Raw genomic sequence first — 19566 nt, 5'->3', positions numbered from 1 at the left:
TTCACCACTGATCTGCATGCTCACGAATCATTCTCCAAGTCAGGCTTTTACTGCATGCCTGAGCCAGATTTTCAATGAGAGGTAGAAAATCTAATAACCCAAATGAATTCCAGATCACGACTACTTGCACCAGTTGCATCACTTTCACAATGCTATTTTAAAATTCAGGTAGCCTTATTAGCCAGGAGTTGAAATTGACATGCAATTAGAGGTGCCGAACACCTCCAGGACTGCCTGCTTGGTGCCAGCAGAAAAGGCTAGCAAGCATATTGTGCGCTGCTGCTGTCTTGTCGAACAGTGCATGAAGAGGCTTGACTGAGAGTCCAGACTCATAAAAGGATTATCTAAATTGGATGTTGTTTGGACACCGCCCAGTCCATCCGTGAACCTGCCTCCCATCCATTGCCTGTCTACAACTCTCGCTGCCTTGGGAAAGCGGGCAGCATAATCAAAAACCCCTCCCACCCGAGTTATTCCCACTTCCAACTTCTTCCATCAGGCAGGAGATACAGAAGTCTGAGAACACGCACTAACAGATTCAAAAACAGCTTCTTCCCCGCCATTGCCAGACTCCTCAATGACCCTCTTATGGACTGAACTGAGCTCTTCACAAATTTTCTCTACTGAGTAGTAGTAGTCACTCCGTATGCTCACCCGTTGCCTGTGCCTATGTATTTACGCTGTGTATTTATGTATGTCCTAAGTTTTCTCATGTATGGAACGATCTGTTTGGACTGTATGCCGAACAATACTTTTCACTGTACCTCAGTACACGTGACAATGAATCTAATCCAAATCCAAACTTGCACAAGATTAACAGGCATGAATGATTACAGCTTCTATTATTGTTACTTTAATTGTCTGTTTTATTGACATGTTGATAGGCTTGTAGGAACAGCAGTTTTCTTTTCAAAAAAATATATGTGACTGATGTTTTTTCTTTCAAAGCAATTCCAAACATGCCATTGTTGCTATAGGATTATTAGTTATGTAGATAGTGTATATTAGGTGAATGGGGAAGGAAGGGTTCATGGGTTGACATTAAGTGCCAATTGGGATGGGTTAGGGACATGAGTTGGAATGGGGGCAATGAGTGGACATGAAAGGGGGGGGGGGGGGGTTGTGGGAGTATGAGTTGGTATTGTGAGTATGAGGAGCCCTGGGGGTTGGTGGCAGGTATAAATTGGAATGGAAGGGACTTGGAAACTATGAGGGACCTCTGGCGTGTGGAGTCATGAATTGGCATAGAGTTGGCTTGGACCCTATGGGGGGCCATGGGGAGTGTGGGGTGTGATGGGCGAGTGCGAGAGGGCATAACAACCTTTAGTACAACTGGGACAAAAATCCCAGACAACTGAGACAGTCCTTTCAGCCAGCTTCTCACACTTGTCTCTGAAAGAAAAGCAAGGCATTTGAAGGCCTATCCACTGAGGCGGGTACAGTGAGCTGGGAAATTTCACAACTCAAGCTGCCTGCCTTGGTAGTAAAAATCCAGGTCTCTGATTGCTTACGATTGAATTTAACGAAACTATTTCCTATGAATTTTTATTTAGAAAATTAAGTCATAATTGTATGTCCTGCACCAAAAAACAAATCTACAGCTTCTAATTACCTGTTCCTCAGGCCTGTTTCGATCTCCTCTCTTCAGGGAACCAGCTACCACCAATACAGACTTTACAGCTCTAAGGCCCCAGTCATAATGATCCTACAAGATTATATGAATTTAAATAAGAAATTAATCAATGGAGAAAAAAAATAGTTGTTTGAGAAGCGTGCTTCTTTTTCATTTGTTAGATCTACATTACCTGCTTTGACAGCAGCTCACGGCAAAGCGTGTAGAGACTTATAAATTTTCTGGCAAGCAGCCTAGCATCTATAAATCCCTCTGCCACCAACATTATTTCACAGATCAGTTCAAAGTCTGGGATCACCATCGCACAAGGTCTGACAAATGTAAATTATGAAAGACACATTACAAAAGGTGGAAATAACCAACCATAGTTCATGCAACTCCCGCCTCTCTTTATCTTTTCATTAACTTTGATCATTACATCCTTCTTCAACTCTTATTTTGTGACATTTTTCTCTACTTGTTCTAGTCATTCTTGCTACAATGCAGGTATTACAGGGCCTTATTAAGGTTTTGCCTCCTTTACCTTCATAGTCATAACCATTTAAAAGGAGACAGCTGGACTTTTGTAGCTGTTGGGTTTTAGAGCAGCTGTATGAAGGTATGAACCATAGATTGGAAGTGGATGAGTTTAAAAGGTAAGTGAAATGATTTTGCCTCCTTTACAATTCATCACAAAATGTTAAAGCATGAATTGTGTGTGTTAATTAAAGTGAGTCATAACAGTGCTGTGATTGAACAATGTAAACAACCATTGACCAATGGTCTGAAATTTTGTAATTCTGGTGAACCTCTCCATTGTTACAAAAATGACTGCTGAGGCCCAGATACAGTCCTGAACATAGCACCCACCATTTTCACAGTCGGGGGAAAATGGGGGCAGGTTCCAAATTGCACATCCATGGTTCACGGTGGCAGTTGTGTATATAAAACAGCAACTCCCTCCAGTCATATCAGATCTTTGCTAAAAGTGGGAAACACAATGTGTACAGATTACACCTTGTAGGAGCAGGTTTAAACTTTGCTGCATTGCTTGGATAGGGGGGTTTGCCACATGGTTGTAATAAAAGATCAACATTTTGAATGTGGGAGGGTCATTTGATGCCTTGCAAAAAATCACCTAATTGATAAAAAGGTTTACAGCTCCCAGTATGATAACAATGTGTAAATAAGAACTAGGAGCAGGAGAAGGCTCCGCCATTCAATGAGATCATGGCTGATCTTTAATATTAAATATTTAATATTTTCCCATTACTTCAATATTTTCATCTCAGGCATCTGCGAAAATAGCAGTTATGCGGTCAGTTTGTTTACTTGGAAAGTTTTATGGGCTGCTGGCTGCATTCCACCTGCCCAACCATTTTACAAATGCTTGAATCTATGAGTACAGATGGTTTGAAGGGTCGGTTTACTTGGGTAGTTTCATGGACTATTCAATGCATTTACAGGACTTGTGACCTCTGTGCATAAAGTGGATAATGGGCGAGAGTGTGTGAGGAGGATGGTTAAGGGAGGGTTTACTTGATCAGAAGGGTGAAATTTCAATATAGTGTGAAGCTTTTAGGTAAAGCTCAACCTATGCTGCTGATTCAGTTGGGTGAACCGGGCTGAAATCATTTGGGAATAGAGTCAGGCCTTTTAACCTAACGACTCTTGCATCATTCCGGTTTCATCACAGCCTCAGGCCTGCTGCCTCTCTGGGCCAATTTAGATAATTGTTACTGGAAAACCTCATTCCCCAGCAGACTGGCAATGGAGACAGGATCATAACGGTGGTATCTCTCCCACCTCCCGATTCCTGCTTCTGAGGTGAAAATCTGGTCCATAGCATTCTCATTTTATTTGATATCACTGCCTTCCTATTCTGCATTACTGTCTCTGCCTCAGTCCAAAGATGTGCGGGTTAGGTGGATTGGCCATGCTAAATTGCCCGTAGTGTAAGGATAATGGGGGGATTGTTGGGTTACGGGTATACAGGTTACGTGGGTTTAAGTGGGGTGATCATTGTTCGGCACAACATCGAGGGCCGAAGGGCCTGTTCTGTGCTGTACTGTTCTATGTTCTATGTTCTATGTTCTATGCCTATATAAACTCTCATGTCCATGTTCATGGCCATCCCCTTGACTTTGCTATCTCATGAGTCCTCTTTACTCCCATCATTTTGATCACAGACAAGGCTGTCACAAGCCAATTCCTTGTATTCATCTCCCCAATTTCTCTCACAGTTTCAAAAGTAAAAAGAGAAAATGATAGTTTGAATCATATTCCACTAAGCCCTAATATTAACCTTACCAGATTACTGTAACACCAACATTACTAAGCTTGATTGTAGCCTTCCTTTTGATGAACCACAGCTTTGTACCATCAGTTGTTGGACATGGAGGAAAATTTACAGCTCGATTATATCGCAGGTTTACATCCACCCCCCCAAAACAACTGCTTTCAATCATCACTAATGAGGAAATTGTATCAAATATTGTGCATTCATGGAACAGAAGAAATATGTAAAATTTAACAGTGGAAACTGATGGTGAAATTTTAAATGCGTTTTCTATATATGTTCAATGTACACACACACATACACCAGAGGTGACCCGTATAACTGAACAGGAAAATGGGGTGGATTCCCTGTCACCTTCGGGATTCCATCGACCCCCTTTGATTAAGTTCAGGACAGGAAAGGTTGAGATTGTCACATGAAAGCCACTTAAGGGCCTCATTCTCCCATTCTGCTATTTTACCACACCATGTGGACGACTGCCAGAATTTGTGGCATATTGGGGTTGTCCCTCCTTCTTTGGCAGCCTTTGCCCAAAATAGAGACCTACCCGTGGCAATGGGTATCCCATGGAAAAAGACCCCCACCAGCCCTTTAAAGCATAATCTCTCTCTCCCTCACAAAGACCTTCCCAATTGATCAAGGTTAGGCAGCTTCAACTATCTCCATTCAAGACTCCAATGATGATCCTATATCCTTGGCCCCCTGCAGTATTGACAGTGGCCATCTCTGCTGGTTGTATTGCCAGTGGTAGATTATCCAACAGCTTTCAGAGGTGAGAAATTCCCCTGATCATGACAATGATCCCAACGCAAACGAGGTAATTGTCGTATTGGCATTAAATAAAGTCAGAGGGGGAAGGAGGCTTGGAATGGTCAGGAGTTGTCACCTCTTCCCAACCAGCGGATGGGCCCACTGTTGCAATCATTCAATTTAACTCATTATTTCCCAACATAGAACATTCAACTTCAGCATATTAGAACCAAATGTAAGGGATGTGGAATCTTTAAATAAAAATATAAAGTTTTCTGAATTTATCCATCTTAGAACTCACACACTTGCTAATAATGACTTTTATTGCTGTAATGAAAGGTTTTATAGGTTGGTAAATGGAGATGTGGATGATTAGACATTAGGTAGAAGCCTTCTCAGCTCCTGTCCTGGGGCAGCACGGTAGCATGGTGGTTAGCATAAATGCTTCACAGCTCCAGGGTCCCAGGTTCGATTCCCGGCTGGGTCACTGTCTGTGTGGAGTCTGCACGTCCTCCCCGTGTGTGCGTGGGTTTCCTCCGGGTGCTCCGGTTTCTTCCCACAGTCCAAAGATGTGCGGGTTAGGTGGATTGGCTATGCTAAATTGCCCGTAGTGTCCTAAAAACTAAGGTTAAGGGGGGGGGGGTTGTTGGGTTACGGGTATAGGGTGGATACGTGGGTTTGAGTAGGGTCATCATTGCTCGGCACAACATCGAGGGCCGAAGAGCCTGTTCTGTGCTGTACTGTTCTATGTTCTATGTTCTAATGTCACAGTATTTCAGAAATGAAAGTAACACTTTAAAGATAATATCTTGATAACTTAATATCTACATACCTGAACAGGGCTTTCAGGTTTTCAGGAAGCTCTGCTCTCCCTGCATATCCAGGATTTAGGGTTATGAATATACCAACTGAAAATTTTAGTTCAATAACCTCTCCTAGAAAATAAAATCTATTAATTCAAACAGAGACATTAGTACAAAATTGGGATCAATGGATCTTCAATCATCTGTATGAAACACTGCATACCGTTTTTTCTTGTTCCTAATTGCATCTTGAATTGTCTTGACTTGTACAGCTACAACTGAAAGAACTTCTACTGAAATACGATTGAATTCATCAAAGCATCCCCATACTCCTGTTTGTGCGAGACCTTTATATATATTTCCTATGGACTAATATTATAGAAAACATCATTAAAATCTGACATACAACAACCGCTCTCAAGTCATATCCAATGCATAATAAAATTTACAGTCATTACAGCTATAAGCAAGAAAACAGTACCGAGAGAATTACACAGCATATAGCCAACTGTACCCCCTGGCCTCAGAGTCATAAGGTTGCAGTTCAAGTCCCACTTGAGACTTGAAGACAAAATTCTTGGTTGCCCGTCCTGTGCCCTGCTGAGGAAGTGCTGTCTTTTGAATGTTAAAGGGAGGCCGTGTGTGCTCTCTTAGGTGGCTGTAAACAATCTCATGGCACTAGTTTGAAGAGACTATCTTCATCAATCAATGTGTCATGTTCTTTAGACTGGCCGAAGTGAATGATGAACTACAGAACATATAGTTTAAATAATTTATTGTAGAGCAACTGGGTAATAAGATAGCTAGGATAAATAAAATAATAAACAACTAAAACTAATCAACTATTGCGGAACTATTGCAAATACATCTATCTTCCAGCATGACCTACTCCCAACTCCCAGACCACAAGTCATGTGATGGGTTTACAATGCCACCTAGTGGGCAGAGTCCATGCATAACATTATCTACAAACTTGCCTTATGCATATCATCACATTCCCTTTCCTTTGTAAAACAAAATTATTCACATGCATTACACTACTTTTTACATTTCATCATGATATGCATAACTATATACATATTCAGTCTTTCTGGTTTGCGCCTTATTCTTATGGATCTTCTCAGTGTCTGCTGAACTGGCACAGGATTTTCATGTTCTTTAATATTTTTTGCTTGCATTTGATGTTCTTCATGTATAGATGTATCATCATCTTGTTGTGTTTGTTCCATATGTTCTTCAGATGTTTTAGGACTGTGGCATGCACTGTTTTTACATAGAGGGTAGTGGGTGCCTGGAACTTGCTGCCGGAGGAGGTGGTGGAAGCAGGGACGATAGTGATGTTTAAGGGGCATCTTGACAAATACATGAATAGGATGGGAAGAGGGGGATACGGATCCTGGAAGTGTAGAAGATTTTAGTTTAGACGGGCAGCATGGTCGGCGCAGGCTTGGAGGGCCGAAGGGACTGTTCTTGTGCTGTACTTTTCTTTGTTCATCTAGTGGTTGCATCACAAATGGTTGCTGTACTTTGAGAAAAGTGCTTCTATTTCTTCTCAAGACAGTACCTTCATCCGTAATAACTAGATATGAGTTTGGATCTGCTGTACCTTTGCCTGTTTAGACCAGCCATTGCCTTTGGAGTCTTCTACTCTCACCGTATCCTCTGGTTTCAGAGGTTGAAGCCTTTTGGCAGGCCTATCATGGAATCCCGTCTGCTTCTTTTCTGAGAGGTCAATTGTCTTGTTAATGAGTGGTTCATGGGCTTATGAGGAAAACGATGTAGAGTAATTCGTAGTTGCCTGTTCATTAACATTTGAGCAGGCGACTTCCGGTGTGCAGCATGAAGTGAGTGAGCACACAGTGGCAGCTCCTGCCCAAGGTTACAGAAAAGAGCTCTTTTTTGGGCGGCACGGGTTGGAATTTCGATGAAAAGCCGTTGGTGAATGTTCAAGGAGTACTTTCCCCCAGGAATAGTATGTTTCTGGGTTATCAGACCCTCAGAAACAGTGCAAGATTGGGCGGAAGCAGCAGCAAACAAGAGCCTCTACAAGCAGGCAGGCGGGGGAAGGGCCAGCTCAGATTTCTCAAGCTGACTTGAGGGCCTTTATGAAAGCTGAATTCTAGCAGCAGTCGACGCTGTCCCGACGAATCCCAGTGGGGGAAGGTGTCTAGAGGAGCATTCCCCATAATTTATGGTGCTCACCCGGAGTGGGGCAAAGGAAAAAGCTGCAGCAGCTCCCCAAGAAAAGCAGGGGAAGAAAGACAAAATGGCGGCCGGCGGAACACCCGAGGACTGGTGGAAGTGGGCGCAGGAGCAGCAAGCCTCTCTTCTGCGCTGTTTTGCGGAGCTGAAGGCTGAGTTGCTGGACTCCCTGAATGCGACTACCAACAAGCTGCTTGGGACCCAGGCGGCGCAGGTGTCGATTCGGGAGTTGCAGCAGCAGGCCGCTGAGAGGGAGGAGGAGGCCGTGGTCCTCGTGGGGAAAGTGGAGTTGCACGAGGCACTTCACAAAAAGTGGCAAGACCGCTTGGAGGAGCTGGACGTTCGCACGAGGCGAAAGAATTTGAGGATCCTGGGCCTGGCGGAGGGGCTGGAGGGGTCGGATCTCCCGGCGTATGTGACCACGATGTTGAGCTCGTTGATGGGAGCGGGGTCCTTCCATTTGCCCCTGGAGCTTGAGGGAGCTCATCGAATGATGGCCAGGAGGCCTAAGGCAAATGAACCCCCGCGGGCGGTGCTGGCGCGGTTCCATCGGTTTAGTGACCGGGAGTGTGTGCTGCGCTGGGCCAAGAAAGAGAGGAGCAGCAAGTGGGAGAATTCGGTGGTGCGAATCTACCAGGACTGGGGTGCGGAGGTGGCAAAGCGGCGGGCCGGGTTCAGCCGGACGAAGGCGGAGCTGCATGCCAAGCAGGTCAGATTTGGAATGCTGCAGCCTGCGCGTCTGTGGGTAACATATAAGGACCGGCACCATTACTTCGAGTCCCCGGAGGAGGCGTGGGCCTTTGTACAGGCGGAGAAGCTGGACTCAAACTAGGGTCTGGGAACACACTATGGCCGTTGCTGTTTTCGCTGTTGCTGTTCTTCAATTTTGACAGGTGTTATTTTTATGCTGGTTTTCTTTTTGCTCTGTTTCTGGGTGGGTCTGTTTGTTGGGTATGGGTGTGGGGTATGTGGGGAACGTTGGGGGTATGTGCTTTATATGTTCTCTTCTGTACGGGGCTGGGGGTTGGGGTGAAACTGGATTGTGAGGAGCTGCGTCAGAAGGGTGGGGTGTGGCAGTGTGAAAGCGCGGGCTTTCCTTTGGTTGTCCGCGCTGCGGGGCGGGGGGGGTGGAGCTGGAGGTGGGGGCGTGGCCTTCACTGGTTTTCTTTCCCCCGCTGAAGCGGTGCCAAGGAGGTGTGGAGGGGGATGACCCCCATGCCGGGAGGAGATGGGTTTTGGCGGGAGCTGCCGGTTCAGCAGAAGTCAGCTGACTCACGGAAGTACCATGGAAGGTGCGTCGCGGCTAGGAGGGGTCCTAGCCTGGGGGGGTGGGGGGGGGGGGGGGGGGGGGGATGGGGGGGGGGGGGATACCGGGTTGCTGCTGGAATGGCCAGGAAGGAGCTGGTGTGGGCCGGGGGGCGGGGTAGAGGAGAGGTGTTATCGCCATGGGGAACGGGTCAGGCGGGGCGAGCTGGCCTGGGGCGAGCAGTCGATAAGCTATGGCTAGCCGGCAGGGGAGAGGGGCAGGTTGCCCTCTGATCCGGCTGATTACCTGGAACGTGAGGGGACTGAATGGGCCGGTTAAGAGAACTAGGGTATTTTCTCATCTGAAGGGGCTGAAGGCGGACGTGGCTATGCTCCAGGAGACCCACTTGAAGGTGGCGGACCAGGTTCGTCTGAGGAAGGGGTGGGTGGGGCAGGTTTTTCACTCAGGATTGGATGCGAAGAACCGGGGGGTTGCGATTCTGGTGGGGAAGAGGGTGGCGTTCGAGGCGGCTGAGGTGGTGTCGGACAAGGAGGGCAGATATATTATGGTGAAGGGTAGGCTGCAAGGAGAGAAGGTGGTGCTGGTAAATGTATATGCCCCGAATTGGGATGATGCCGGCTTCATGAGGCGCTTGTTGGGCCGCATTCCGGACCTGGAGGCAGGGGGCCTGATCATGGGGGGAGACTTTAACACAGTGCTGGATCCCCCACTGGACCGGTCCAGTTCAAGGACGGGTAGGAGACCGGCGGCGGCCAAAGTGCTGAGGGGGTTTATGAACCAGATGGGAGGGGTGGATCCCTGGAGGTTTGGGAGGCCGAGAGCGCGGGAGTATTCCTTTTTCTCCCATGTCCATAGGGTCTATTCCCGAATAGATTTTTTCGTCCTGAGCAGGGGATTGATCCCGAAGGTGCAGGATGCAGAGTATTCGGCCATAGCGATTTCAGACCATGCTCCGCACTGGGTTGATCTGGAGATGGGGGAGGCGCGGGACCAACGCCCGCTCTGGCGCCTGGATGTGGGGATGCTGGCTGATGAGGAGGTGTGTAGGAGGGTCCGGAGAAGTATTGAGGGGTATCTGGATACCAACGACACGGGGGAGGTCCGGGTGGGGATGGTCTGGGAGGCTCTGAAAGCAGTGATCCGGGGGGAGCTGATCTCCATCCGGGCCCATAGGGAAAGGAGGGAGAGGAAGGAGAGGGAGAGACTGGTGAGGGAGCTCCTGGATGTGGACAGGAGATACGCGGAGGCACCGGAGGAGGGGTTGCTGGTGGAACGGCATAGTTTGCAGGCCAAATTTGACTTGTTGACCACCAGAAAGGCGGAGACACAGTGGAGGAGGTCGCAGGGCGCGGTATATGAGTATGGGGAGAAGGCGAGCAGGATGTTGGCGCATCAGCTCCGCAGGCGAGATGCGGCTAGGGAAATTGGTGGAGTGACGGATAGGGGTGGGAATGTAGTGCAGAAGGGGACAGAAGTAAATGGGGTCTTTAGGGACTTCTACGAGGAACTGTACTTGTCAGAACCTCCGATGGGGAGAGGGGGGATGGAGAGCTTCATGAACAGGCTATGTTTCCCAAGGGTTCAAGAGGAGCTGGTAGAGGGGCTGGGGGCGCCGATAGAGTTGGAGGAGCTAGTCAGGGGGATTGGATAAATGCAGTCAGGTAAGGCGCCGGGGCCGGACGGGTTCCCGGTGGAATTTTATAAAAAGTATGCGGATCTGGTGGTCCCCGTGTTGGTGCGAGCCTTCAATGAGGCATGGGAGGGGGGGGGCTTTGCCCCCGACGATGTCGCGGGCACTGATCTCTCTGATCCTGAAGCGGGATAAGGACCCCTTGCAGTGTGGATCATACAGGCCTATCTCGCTCCTCAATGTTGATGCTAAGTTGCTGGCGAAGATCCTGGCCACCAGGTTAGAGGACTGTGTGCCAGGGGTGATACACGAGGATCAGACAGGATTTGTCAAGGGACGGCAGCTCAACACGAATGTGCGGAGACTGCTAAATGTTAGAATGTTATTATGATGCCGGCAGTGGAGGGGGAGGCGGAGATAGTGGTGGCGCTGGATGCGGAGAAAGCGTTTGATAGAGTTGAGTGAGGGTACCTGTGGGAGATGCTGGAGCGGTTCGGATTCGGGGAGGGATTCATCAAATGGGTGAGGCTGCTCTACGCGGCTCCGATGGCAAGTGTAGTTACCAATGGAAGGAGATCGGAGTACTTTAGGCTCTACCGTGGGACCAGGCAGGCGTGCCCCCTGTCCCCCTTGCTCTTTGCACTAGCGATTGAACCTTTGGCTATGGCGTTGAGGGAGTCAGGGAGATGGAGGGGTCTGGTGCAGGGTGGGGAGGAACATCGTGTATCACTGTATGCGGACGACCTGCTGTTGTATGTGGTGGATCCAGAAGGGGGAATGCTGGGGGTGATGGAGCAGTTAGCGGAATTTGGGGGCTTCTCGGGCTAAGAGTTAAATTTAGGCAAGAGTGAGGTATTTGTAGTACACCCGGGTGACCAGGAGGAGGGAATTGGGAGACTCCCATTTAAGAGGGCAGTGAAGAGTTTCAGATACCTGGGGGTGCAGGTGGCCAGGAGTTGGGGGACTCTCCATAAGCTTAATTTTACCAGGCTGGTGGAGCAGATGGAGGAGGAATTTAAAAGGTGGGACATGGTACCGCTATCGCTGGCGGGTAGAGTGCAGTCCGTCAAAATGACGGTTCTCCCGAGGTTCTTGTTCCTTTTTCAGTGTTTGCCCATCTTTATCCCTAGGGCCTTTTTTAGAAGGGTGACTAGCAGCATCATGAGCTTTGTTTGGGCGCATGGGACCCCAAGGGTGAAGAGGGTCTTCTTGGAGCGGGGTAGAGATGGGGGGGGGCTGGCGTTACCCAATCTCTCGGGGTATTATTGGGCGGCCAATGTGTCGATGGTGCGCAAGTGGATAATGGAGGGGGAGGGGGCAGCATGGAAACGGATGGAGAGGGCGTCCTGTGGAGATACAAGCCTGGGGTCCCTGGTAACGGCGCCGTGGCCGCTCCCTCCTACGAGGTATACCACGAGTCCGGTGGTGGCGGCTACCCTCAAGATCTGGGGGCAGTGGAGGCGACATAGGGGAGAAGTGGGGGGCTCGATGGAGGCTCCGTTAAGGGGGAACCATAGGTTCGTCCCGGGGAACATTGATGGGGGATTTCAGGGTTGGCACAGAGCGGGCATCAGACAGCTGAGGGACCTGTTTATTGATGGGAGGTTTGCGAGCCTGGGGGAGTTGGAGGAGAAATTTGGGCTCCCCCCGGGGAACATGTTCAGGTATCTGCAGGTAAAGGCATTTGCTAGGCGGCAGGTGGAGGGATTCCCTTCGCTTCCCGCGAGGGGGGTGAGCGACAGAGTGCTTTCGGGGGTTTGGGTCGGAGAGGGGAAGATATCTGATATCTACAAGGTTATGCAGGAGGCGGAGGAGGCGTCAGTAGAGGAGCTGAAAGCTAAGTGGGAGAGGGAACTGGGGGAACAGATCGAAGACGGGACATGGGCTGATGCCCTGGAGAGGGTTAATTCTTCCTCCTCGTGTGCGCGGCTTAGCCTCATCCAATTCAAGGTGCTGCACCGGGCCCACATGACTGGGACGAGGATGAGTAGGTTCTTTGGGGGTGAAGACAGGTGTGTCAGGTGTTCGGGGAGTCCAGCGAACCATGCTCATATGTTCTGGGCATGCCCGGCACTGGAGGAGTTCTGGAAGGGGGTGGCGAGGACGGTGTCGAGGGTGGTGAGATCCAGGGTCAAGCCAGGACGGGGACTCGCGATTTTTGGGGTTGGGGTGGAGCCGGCAGTGCAGGAGGCGAAAGAGGCCGGTGTGCTGGCCTTTGCGTCCCTAGTAGCCCGGCGGAGGATCTTGCTACAATGGAAGGATGTGAGGCCCCCAAGCGTGGAGACCTGGATCAATGACATGGCGGGTTTCATTAAGCTAGAGAAGGTCAAATTCGCCCTGAGAGGATCGGTGCAAGGGTTCTTTAGGCGGTGGCAACCTTTTCTCGACTTTCTGGCTCAACGATAGAGTACAGGGACAGTAGCAGCAGCAACCCGGGGGGGGGACAATGACTATGTTTGTTTATTTAATTTTAATTTATTTTTAAGTTCTTTTGTTGTTCATTGGGGTTGCGGGGGTGGGGGGATGTGATACATACGGTCTGGGGGTGTTACAGTTATTATGGGTTATTTTGTTGCATTTCATTGTTTGTCGTTATGTTTTATATTTTCTGTAAAAAATTCCAATAAAAATTATATTTAAAAAAAAAACATTTGAGCAGGCGAGAGGCCATTGACCAGTAGTGCCGAATAATGGCTGAGGAGTGCAAGATATGTATCCTCATGACTGTTGAGTGCTTTCTTTAGAAGCTGTTTGACGATATATACTCCCTTTCCAGCCTAGGCATTTGATTGTGGGTAATGCCGGCTGGACGTAATATGTTGGAAATCAGACAACCGCACAAATTCCGTCCATTCATAGCAGTCAAAACAAGGACCATTATTGCTCATGACCACATTCGGAATGCGCGAAGCGCAAAAGTTTCTTTGACGTTCTTAATAACACATCTTGCCATTGAATTCAACAACTGCACTATCCCGGGGGTTCGAGAAATAAGTCTATGACCAGGAGGTACTCCTTTCCATTGAAATGGAAAAGGTCCATGCCAACCTTCTGCCACAGAGTAGTGACTGTCTCGCCCAACTGCATAGATTCCTTGTTCTGCCTGCGCTGAAATCTTTGGCATGTTTCACAGTTCGCCACCATCAACTCAATGTCCCAGTTGATCCCAGGCCAATAGACTGCCTCCCTGGCTCTTCTCTTGCACTTTTCCATACCCAAGTACCCTTCATGCAACTTGACGAGGATCATTGACTGCAATCACAATCCGCTGATTCCGCAACAGAAATCCATTAACGTCACTTAATTCTGCTCGAGTATTGCAGAAACTTCAACATGATCCTTTGGACCATCCTTCATGGATATACTTTATCACTTTATGCATGATAGTTCCCGCTTTAATGATCTTTGACTTGTTGTCAGAGACTGACAGAGACTCCGTCACCATATTTACGTGGACCTGTACATCCTTATCCCGCTGGAGTAGTTCCTCAGTGCCGGTAGCTCTGGAAAGCGTGGCAGCCATGATATGATGTTTACCCGACGCATACTCCAACTCAAAACCATACCGCTGCAACTTCATAAACATTCGTTGCAGTCTCAACGGCATCTCGCTAAGATTTCTTTTATGATACCGACCTGTGGTCAGTCTCCACAATGAAGGTTGGAAGCCCATACACATAATCATGGAACTTTCTTAGCCCACTAATGAGCCCGAGACACTCTTTTTCAATTTGTGCATATCTTCATTCAGTGTCGGACATCGTCCTGGACACATACACCACTGGAAGCCAGTCTCCTTTCAGATCCAGTTGGAGGAGGACCGCCCCCAAACCATCCTGTGATGCATCAGTTGAGATTTTTGTATTCTTGGTTGGGTCAAAGAATGTGAGAACTGGCACCATGGTCTTGTTTGTGGTTGCTGGACCACTGGAATGCTGCATCCTTCTTTATAAGACCATAAGACATAGGAGCAGAATTAAGCCACTCAGCCCATCGGGTCTGCTCCGCCATTCATTCTAGGCTGATATTTTTCTCATCCCCATTCTCCTGCCTTCTCCCCATGACCACTCATCACATTATTGTTCAAGAACCTATCTATGTCAGTGATTTGAGCTCCACAGCCTACTGCGGCAAAGAGTTCCACAGATTGACCACCCTCTAGCTGAAGAAATTCCTCCTCATCTCTGTTTTAAAGGATTGTCCCTTTGATCTGAGATTGTGTCCTCTGGTTCAAGTTTTTCTTACCAGTGGAAACATCCTCTCCACGTCCCCTCTATCCAGGCCTTGCAGTATCCTGTAAGTTTCAATAAGGTCCCCCTCAAACCTCTAAACTCTAACGAGTACAGACCCAGAGTCCTCAACCGTTCCTCATGCGACAAGCTATTCATTCCAGGGATCATTCTTATGAACCTCGTCTGGACGCTTTCCATTCGGCTGGTGTCACTGAGTAGAACCAGTGGCCGAGGTGAGTGGTTAGTGGGTGCGCAGCAAGTTGACCGTCGTAATGGCGGTCGGTGCCCGGCCACTGCCCCAGCCCTGTGGGGGGCACCCTGGTTGCTCAGCCTGTTCCCTACCCCTCCCCTCGCCTGACCCTGGTAGGGCCCCCCCACCCACCGCCGCAGCCAGCATGGACGGTATCCGGACCGGCAGCATGCAGTCACTCCACCCATTTCCTACCTCCTCTCTCTAGGTCAGCAGCCACGCCAGTAGGTTCACGACTTTTGAGAGCACAAGTGAACCACGACATGGAACTCGGCCCATCGGCGACGATGAATCTCGGGGGCCCTGGAGAATAGGGTGTTTGGCCAGCTAATGACATGCCTACTGGCCTTCTACCCCGCACGGCGAGTGACGCATTTACGCCATTTTTGGGGTGCCGGAGTATCCTAATTTGGCATCAAACCGGTGCCTACCGCAATGCTGGCGTCGGAAGCTATTCTGCGCCCAATCGCGTTTCGTGATTTCAGCGTCGGTAGACGGAGAATCCAACTCAAAGTGTCTCATGGGCTGCACTCAAAACGCAGAAGGGCTGCCCATCACTAGGTTAGGGAGCACCATTTCTGAGAGCTCGATGTGATCTAAATACAGTCAAGCAGTCTGCTGCCTGCTGTCAGAGACCCTGGGTCCTGCAAGGTGATGTCCCGCCAATAAGAGGCCAACGACTTTTCAGTATTGGCAGCACCAATCGGGATTGGAGGCCAATCCCGGGACTGCAGTCGTGTGAGAAGCAGGATCGTCGAGCCACCAGAACACAGTTAAGCAGGGCAGGTTTGCCAAAGCCCATCAGACAGGCTCTGGTGAGGGAGATCAGATCGAACGGCAGTGGGCTGTTTTCACGCAGGGGCAATCGTTGCCACCATCGGGTTCCTCAATTGGGCACAGATGCCAAAGAAAGAAGGACCCCTAAATCAAACTGCAAGCATGCTCCACAGGGAATACCCAACAGCTGACCACATGACATGGGCACCCCACAACAATGATACAATAACAGCAGTGGCAGATTGAGGCACTTAACTGCTGCTTAAGGTCCTCAAAGCTTCAGGATGGAAAGGTTCTCCTCAACCCTTCCGACCTTGGACTCAATTGGGTGGAGTTGAGAAGGTGATGGGCTCTCCAGGGAGAAAATTAGTGTATAAAGCAAGTGGGCTGTATCAGGCTTCAGGTGGGGCAGGTGAGAGGGTCAGGCTTCGGTTGAGGGGTCGGAGAGCATCAGGCTTCGGGGGCCAGTTGGACCTCAGGATGGGGGGCAGGAGCTTGTTTGGGGGTGGGGCCTTGCTAGGTTGATGGTCAGAGGGTCAGATTGCAAGGCGGGTGGTCAGGTTATGACGGAAAGGGCCTCAGGGGGACAGTCATGCTTCAGGTCGAGGGCTGGTGGGGGGGATGCTGGGGCTTGGCGGTGTGCGTCAGGTCTCATGGTGGTGAGTTTCAGGGATTGGGTTTGTCCTCCGGGTGGGGGGGATGTAGTATGGGCATTCATGACAGGGCAGTGGTTGTAGGATCAGATCAGGCTTCAGTAGGGTACAGGAGGGGGAGCCATGTCAGTTCCCTTACCTGGAAACTTCTAAAAGAGAAGTACCAGCATATAAGATTACCCAGTGCTACATCAATGAGTCACCTGAATTGAAATCACTGAAAATGATTTTCTTAAAAGAAAAACGATATGAACCACTTAATAGTTTGATTGGTGTACACTAGTCCGTTTTTAAAAATATATTTTTATTCTCCTCCTTTTTCACATTTTCTACCAAATTTACACCCACTAACAATAAACAATAATCAGTAATGAATGCAATGTCAATCCCCATAACAATAACAATCCCACCCTCCCACCAAACCGCCAAACATTAGCCTGCATGTTAACATAAATAAATAACAAAAAGGAATCAGGAATCACCATAGTCACCATTAACACATTCAGTCCCCTCCCACAAACTCTTCCAACTCCCGCCCCGTCCTCCTGCCTAATGTTCGATGTAATCCAATCTTGAAAGTGCATAATGAATAATGCCCATGAATTGTAGAACCCCTCCATCCTTCCACTCAGTTCAAATTTGACCTTCTCAAGAGTAAAGAATTCCAGCAGGTCCCCCCACCATGCCAGGCCACAGGGTGGAGAGGTTGATCTCCATCCCAACAGGATCCACCTTCAGGTGATCAACGAGGGCGAAGGCTACAACATCTGCCTCCGCACCCGTTTCCAACCCCGGCTGGTCCGACTACCCGAATATGGTCTCCCGAAGGCCTGGGTCAAGTTTCACGTGCACCACTTTCGAGATTACTTGAAAAACCTCCTTCCAGTAATCCTCCAGCTTTGGACAGGACCAAAACAGTAAGTAACTGTGGTGAATTTAAAGTGAAGTTTATAATATATATCTATATATATTTCAATTTTCTGCCTAAACAAAGCTTAAAATTACCCCCATGATTTGTAATTGATAGAAATGATATTCAGCTGATATAAACTGTATTTCTATTTAGGCTTGTATACAAGACCAACTAAGATCAATTGTATTGGCCTTCTGATGCCTGTAACGCCTCTTTAAATCGGGAAATCCATTTTAATGGGTATTTCATTTGATTATTTATTTACTGCTTTACATGACAACATAGTCCTAAGTCAATTGTAGTGTAAAATATTAAAAAGTGGTTTGACAACACTACTTAATTACCAAGAAAATCAACATTGTTGATTGTGCAATAATAATTTTTTTTAAAGACAGTTATTTTCCATCCTCTTATTCCCGAGGTTCTGATTTATAAGTAGCCTAGACAGTCAAGGATATTGGGCAATTTGACAGTTGGGGAACATTACAATCAAGCCTGAGACAGTCAACAGCTAATGTCCACGGGTGCACTTTCAGTGTAACACATCAGAGACAGAAAGCAGACTAATTTACATAATTTAAACTGGAACAAGACTGATTCTAACTTCATATAATTTGGATTTGACGACAATTTCCCAATAAATTTAACTTGGTGTACTGAACACAAAGTTCATTACTGTTCTAGATCCTCCATCACAATTATAATGCAGAAGTGTACATTGTTACCTTGTAATCCATCTGTTCAGAGCAGTTGAAAACATATACCATTATACCCAAAGAACGCCCCAAGTCTTTGGTGGTCTCTGTTTTACCCGTACCAGCAGGTCCTGATAGTGCTCCACTCATTGTCAAATGTAAAGACTGGGTCAAGGTAATGTAACATCTGTAGGCCATCAAAATCACAATTAGCAGCAACCAATAAAGAAAACACAATGCTGAACTAAATGACAGAAGTGTACAAATCAGAGAAATTCACGCTCAAACTGTGCAATACTGCGTCTGACAACATAGAGCATAGGGGTCACGACTGGTTGTTGGATGCAAGGAGATATTTAAGCCCTGAAGGTGGTTCAAGATGAGATCTATAACAACCAAGCCACAAGAAAATATTAAATTTTTTGTGAGGGGAAAGAATCATCTTTGGAAGATAACTATAATGATAACTATAAGGGGCAGCACGGTAGCATTGTGGTTAGCACAATTGCTTCACAGCTCCAGCGTCCCAGGTTCGAGTCCCGGCTTGGGTCACTGTCTGTGTGGAGTCTGCACGTTCTCCCCGTGTGTGCGTGGGTTTCCTTCGGGTGCTCCGGTTTCCTCCCACAGTCCAAAGATGTGCGGGTTAGGTGGATTGGCCATGCTAAATTGCCCTTAGTGTCCAAAATTGCCCTTAGTGTTGGGTGGGGTTACTGGGTAATGGGGATAGGGCGGAGGTGTGGGCTTGGGTAGGGTGCTCTTTCCAAGAGCCAGTGCAGACTCGATGGGCCGAATGGCCTCCTTCTGCACTGTAAATTCTATGATAATACACAAAAGGGCAGCACGGTGGCACAGTGGTTAGCACTGCTGCCTCGTGGCGCCGAGGTCCCAGGTTCGATCCCGGCTCTGGGTCACTGCCCTTGTGGAGTTTGCACATTCTCCCCGTGTTTGCTTGGGTTTCGCCCCCACAACCCAAAGATGTGCAGACTAGGTGGATTGGCTACGCTAAATTGCCCCCTGATCAGAAAAACTGAATTGGGTACTCTAAATTTATTTTTTTTTAAACTATATTATACATCTAAGAATAAACAGTATGGAAAGGCAATCCTGAAAAGCGCAGGCTGAATTGTGACAAGTGGGACAATGGGGCATCAGCTGAGAGAACAGCAAATTTAGAACTTATGTCAGGACACTTGCCACATATAATCAAGACCTGGCATAGATTTGTGGGCAAAGAAATGAAGATAAGAAGCTTAACATTGCTCGGGAGGGATGTTTTCCGACATGGGGTGGGGGGCTAGGATGGGGGGGTGGTGGGCTCAGCGCACGCAGATCCGACATGCCACCCCCCCCCCCCCCCCCCCCCCCCCCCCCCCCCGGTTCATGTATACCCATACCGGGGGCAACAGCTTCTGCTTGTCTGTGCCACAGACTACCTCCAGGACAGAGTCCTATCCGTGGTAACATAGTGAACCCCCACTGATCG

At 48.3% G+C, this 19566-nt stretch overlaps 1 protein-coding gene across 1 annotated transcript in view; it reads right to left on the bottom strand.

Annotated features, from left to right (window-relative positions):
- Positions 1-19566, bottom strand: part of LOC119962304 (dynein heavy chain 11, axonemal-like) — a 690045-nt gene that overhangs the window by 477089 nt on the left and 193390 nt on the right. The window contains exons 17-21 of the mRNA XM_038790290.1: positions 18114-18270; positions 5688-5833; positions 5494-5610; positions 1806-1944; positions 1613-1705 (exon numbers count right to left, since the gene is read on the bottom strand). Coding sequence (XP_038646218.1) covers positions 1613-1705; positions 1806-1944; positions 5494-5610; positions 5688-5833; positions 18114-18270 — 652 coding nt within the window. The remainder of the gene's footprint in view (positions 1-1612; positions 1706-1805; positions 1945-5493; positions 5611-5687; positions 5834-18113; positions 18271-19566) is intronic.

The sequence above is a fragment of the Scyliorhinus canicula genome, chromosome 2, assembly GCF_902713615.1.
Source record: "Scyliorhinus canicula chromosome 2, sScyCan1.1, whole genome shotgun sequence".
In the NCBI taxonomy this organism is placed as follows: Eukaryota; Metazoa; Chordata; class Chondrichthyes; order Carcharhiniformes; family Scyliorhinidae; genus Scyliorhinus; species Scyliorhinus canicula.
Note: the sequence above shows the minus strand (reverse complement) of the source record. Positions and strands in the feature narration are given on the sequence as shown.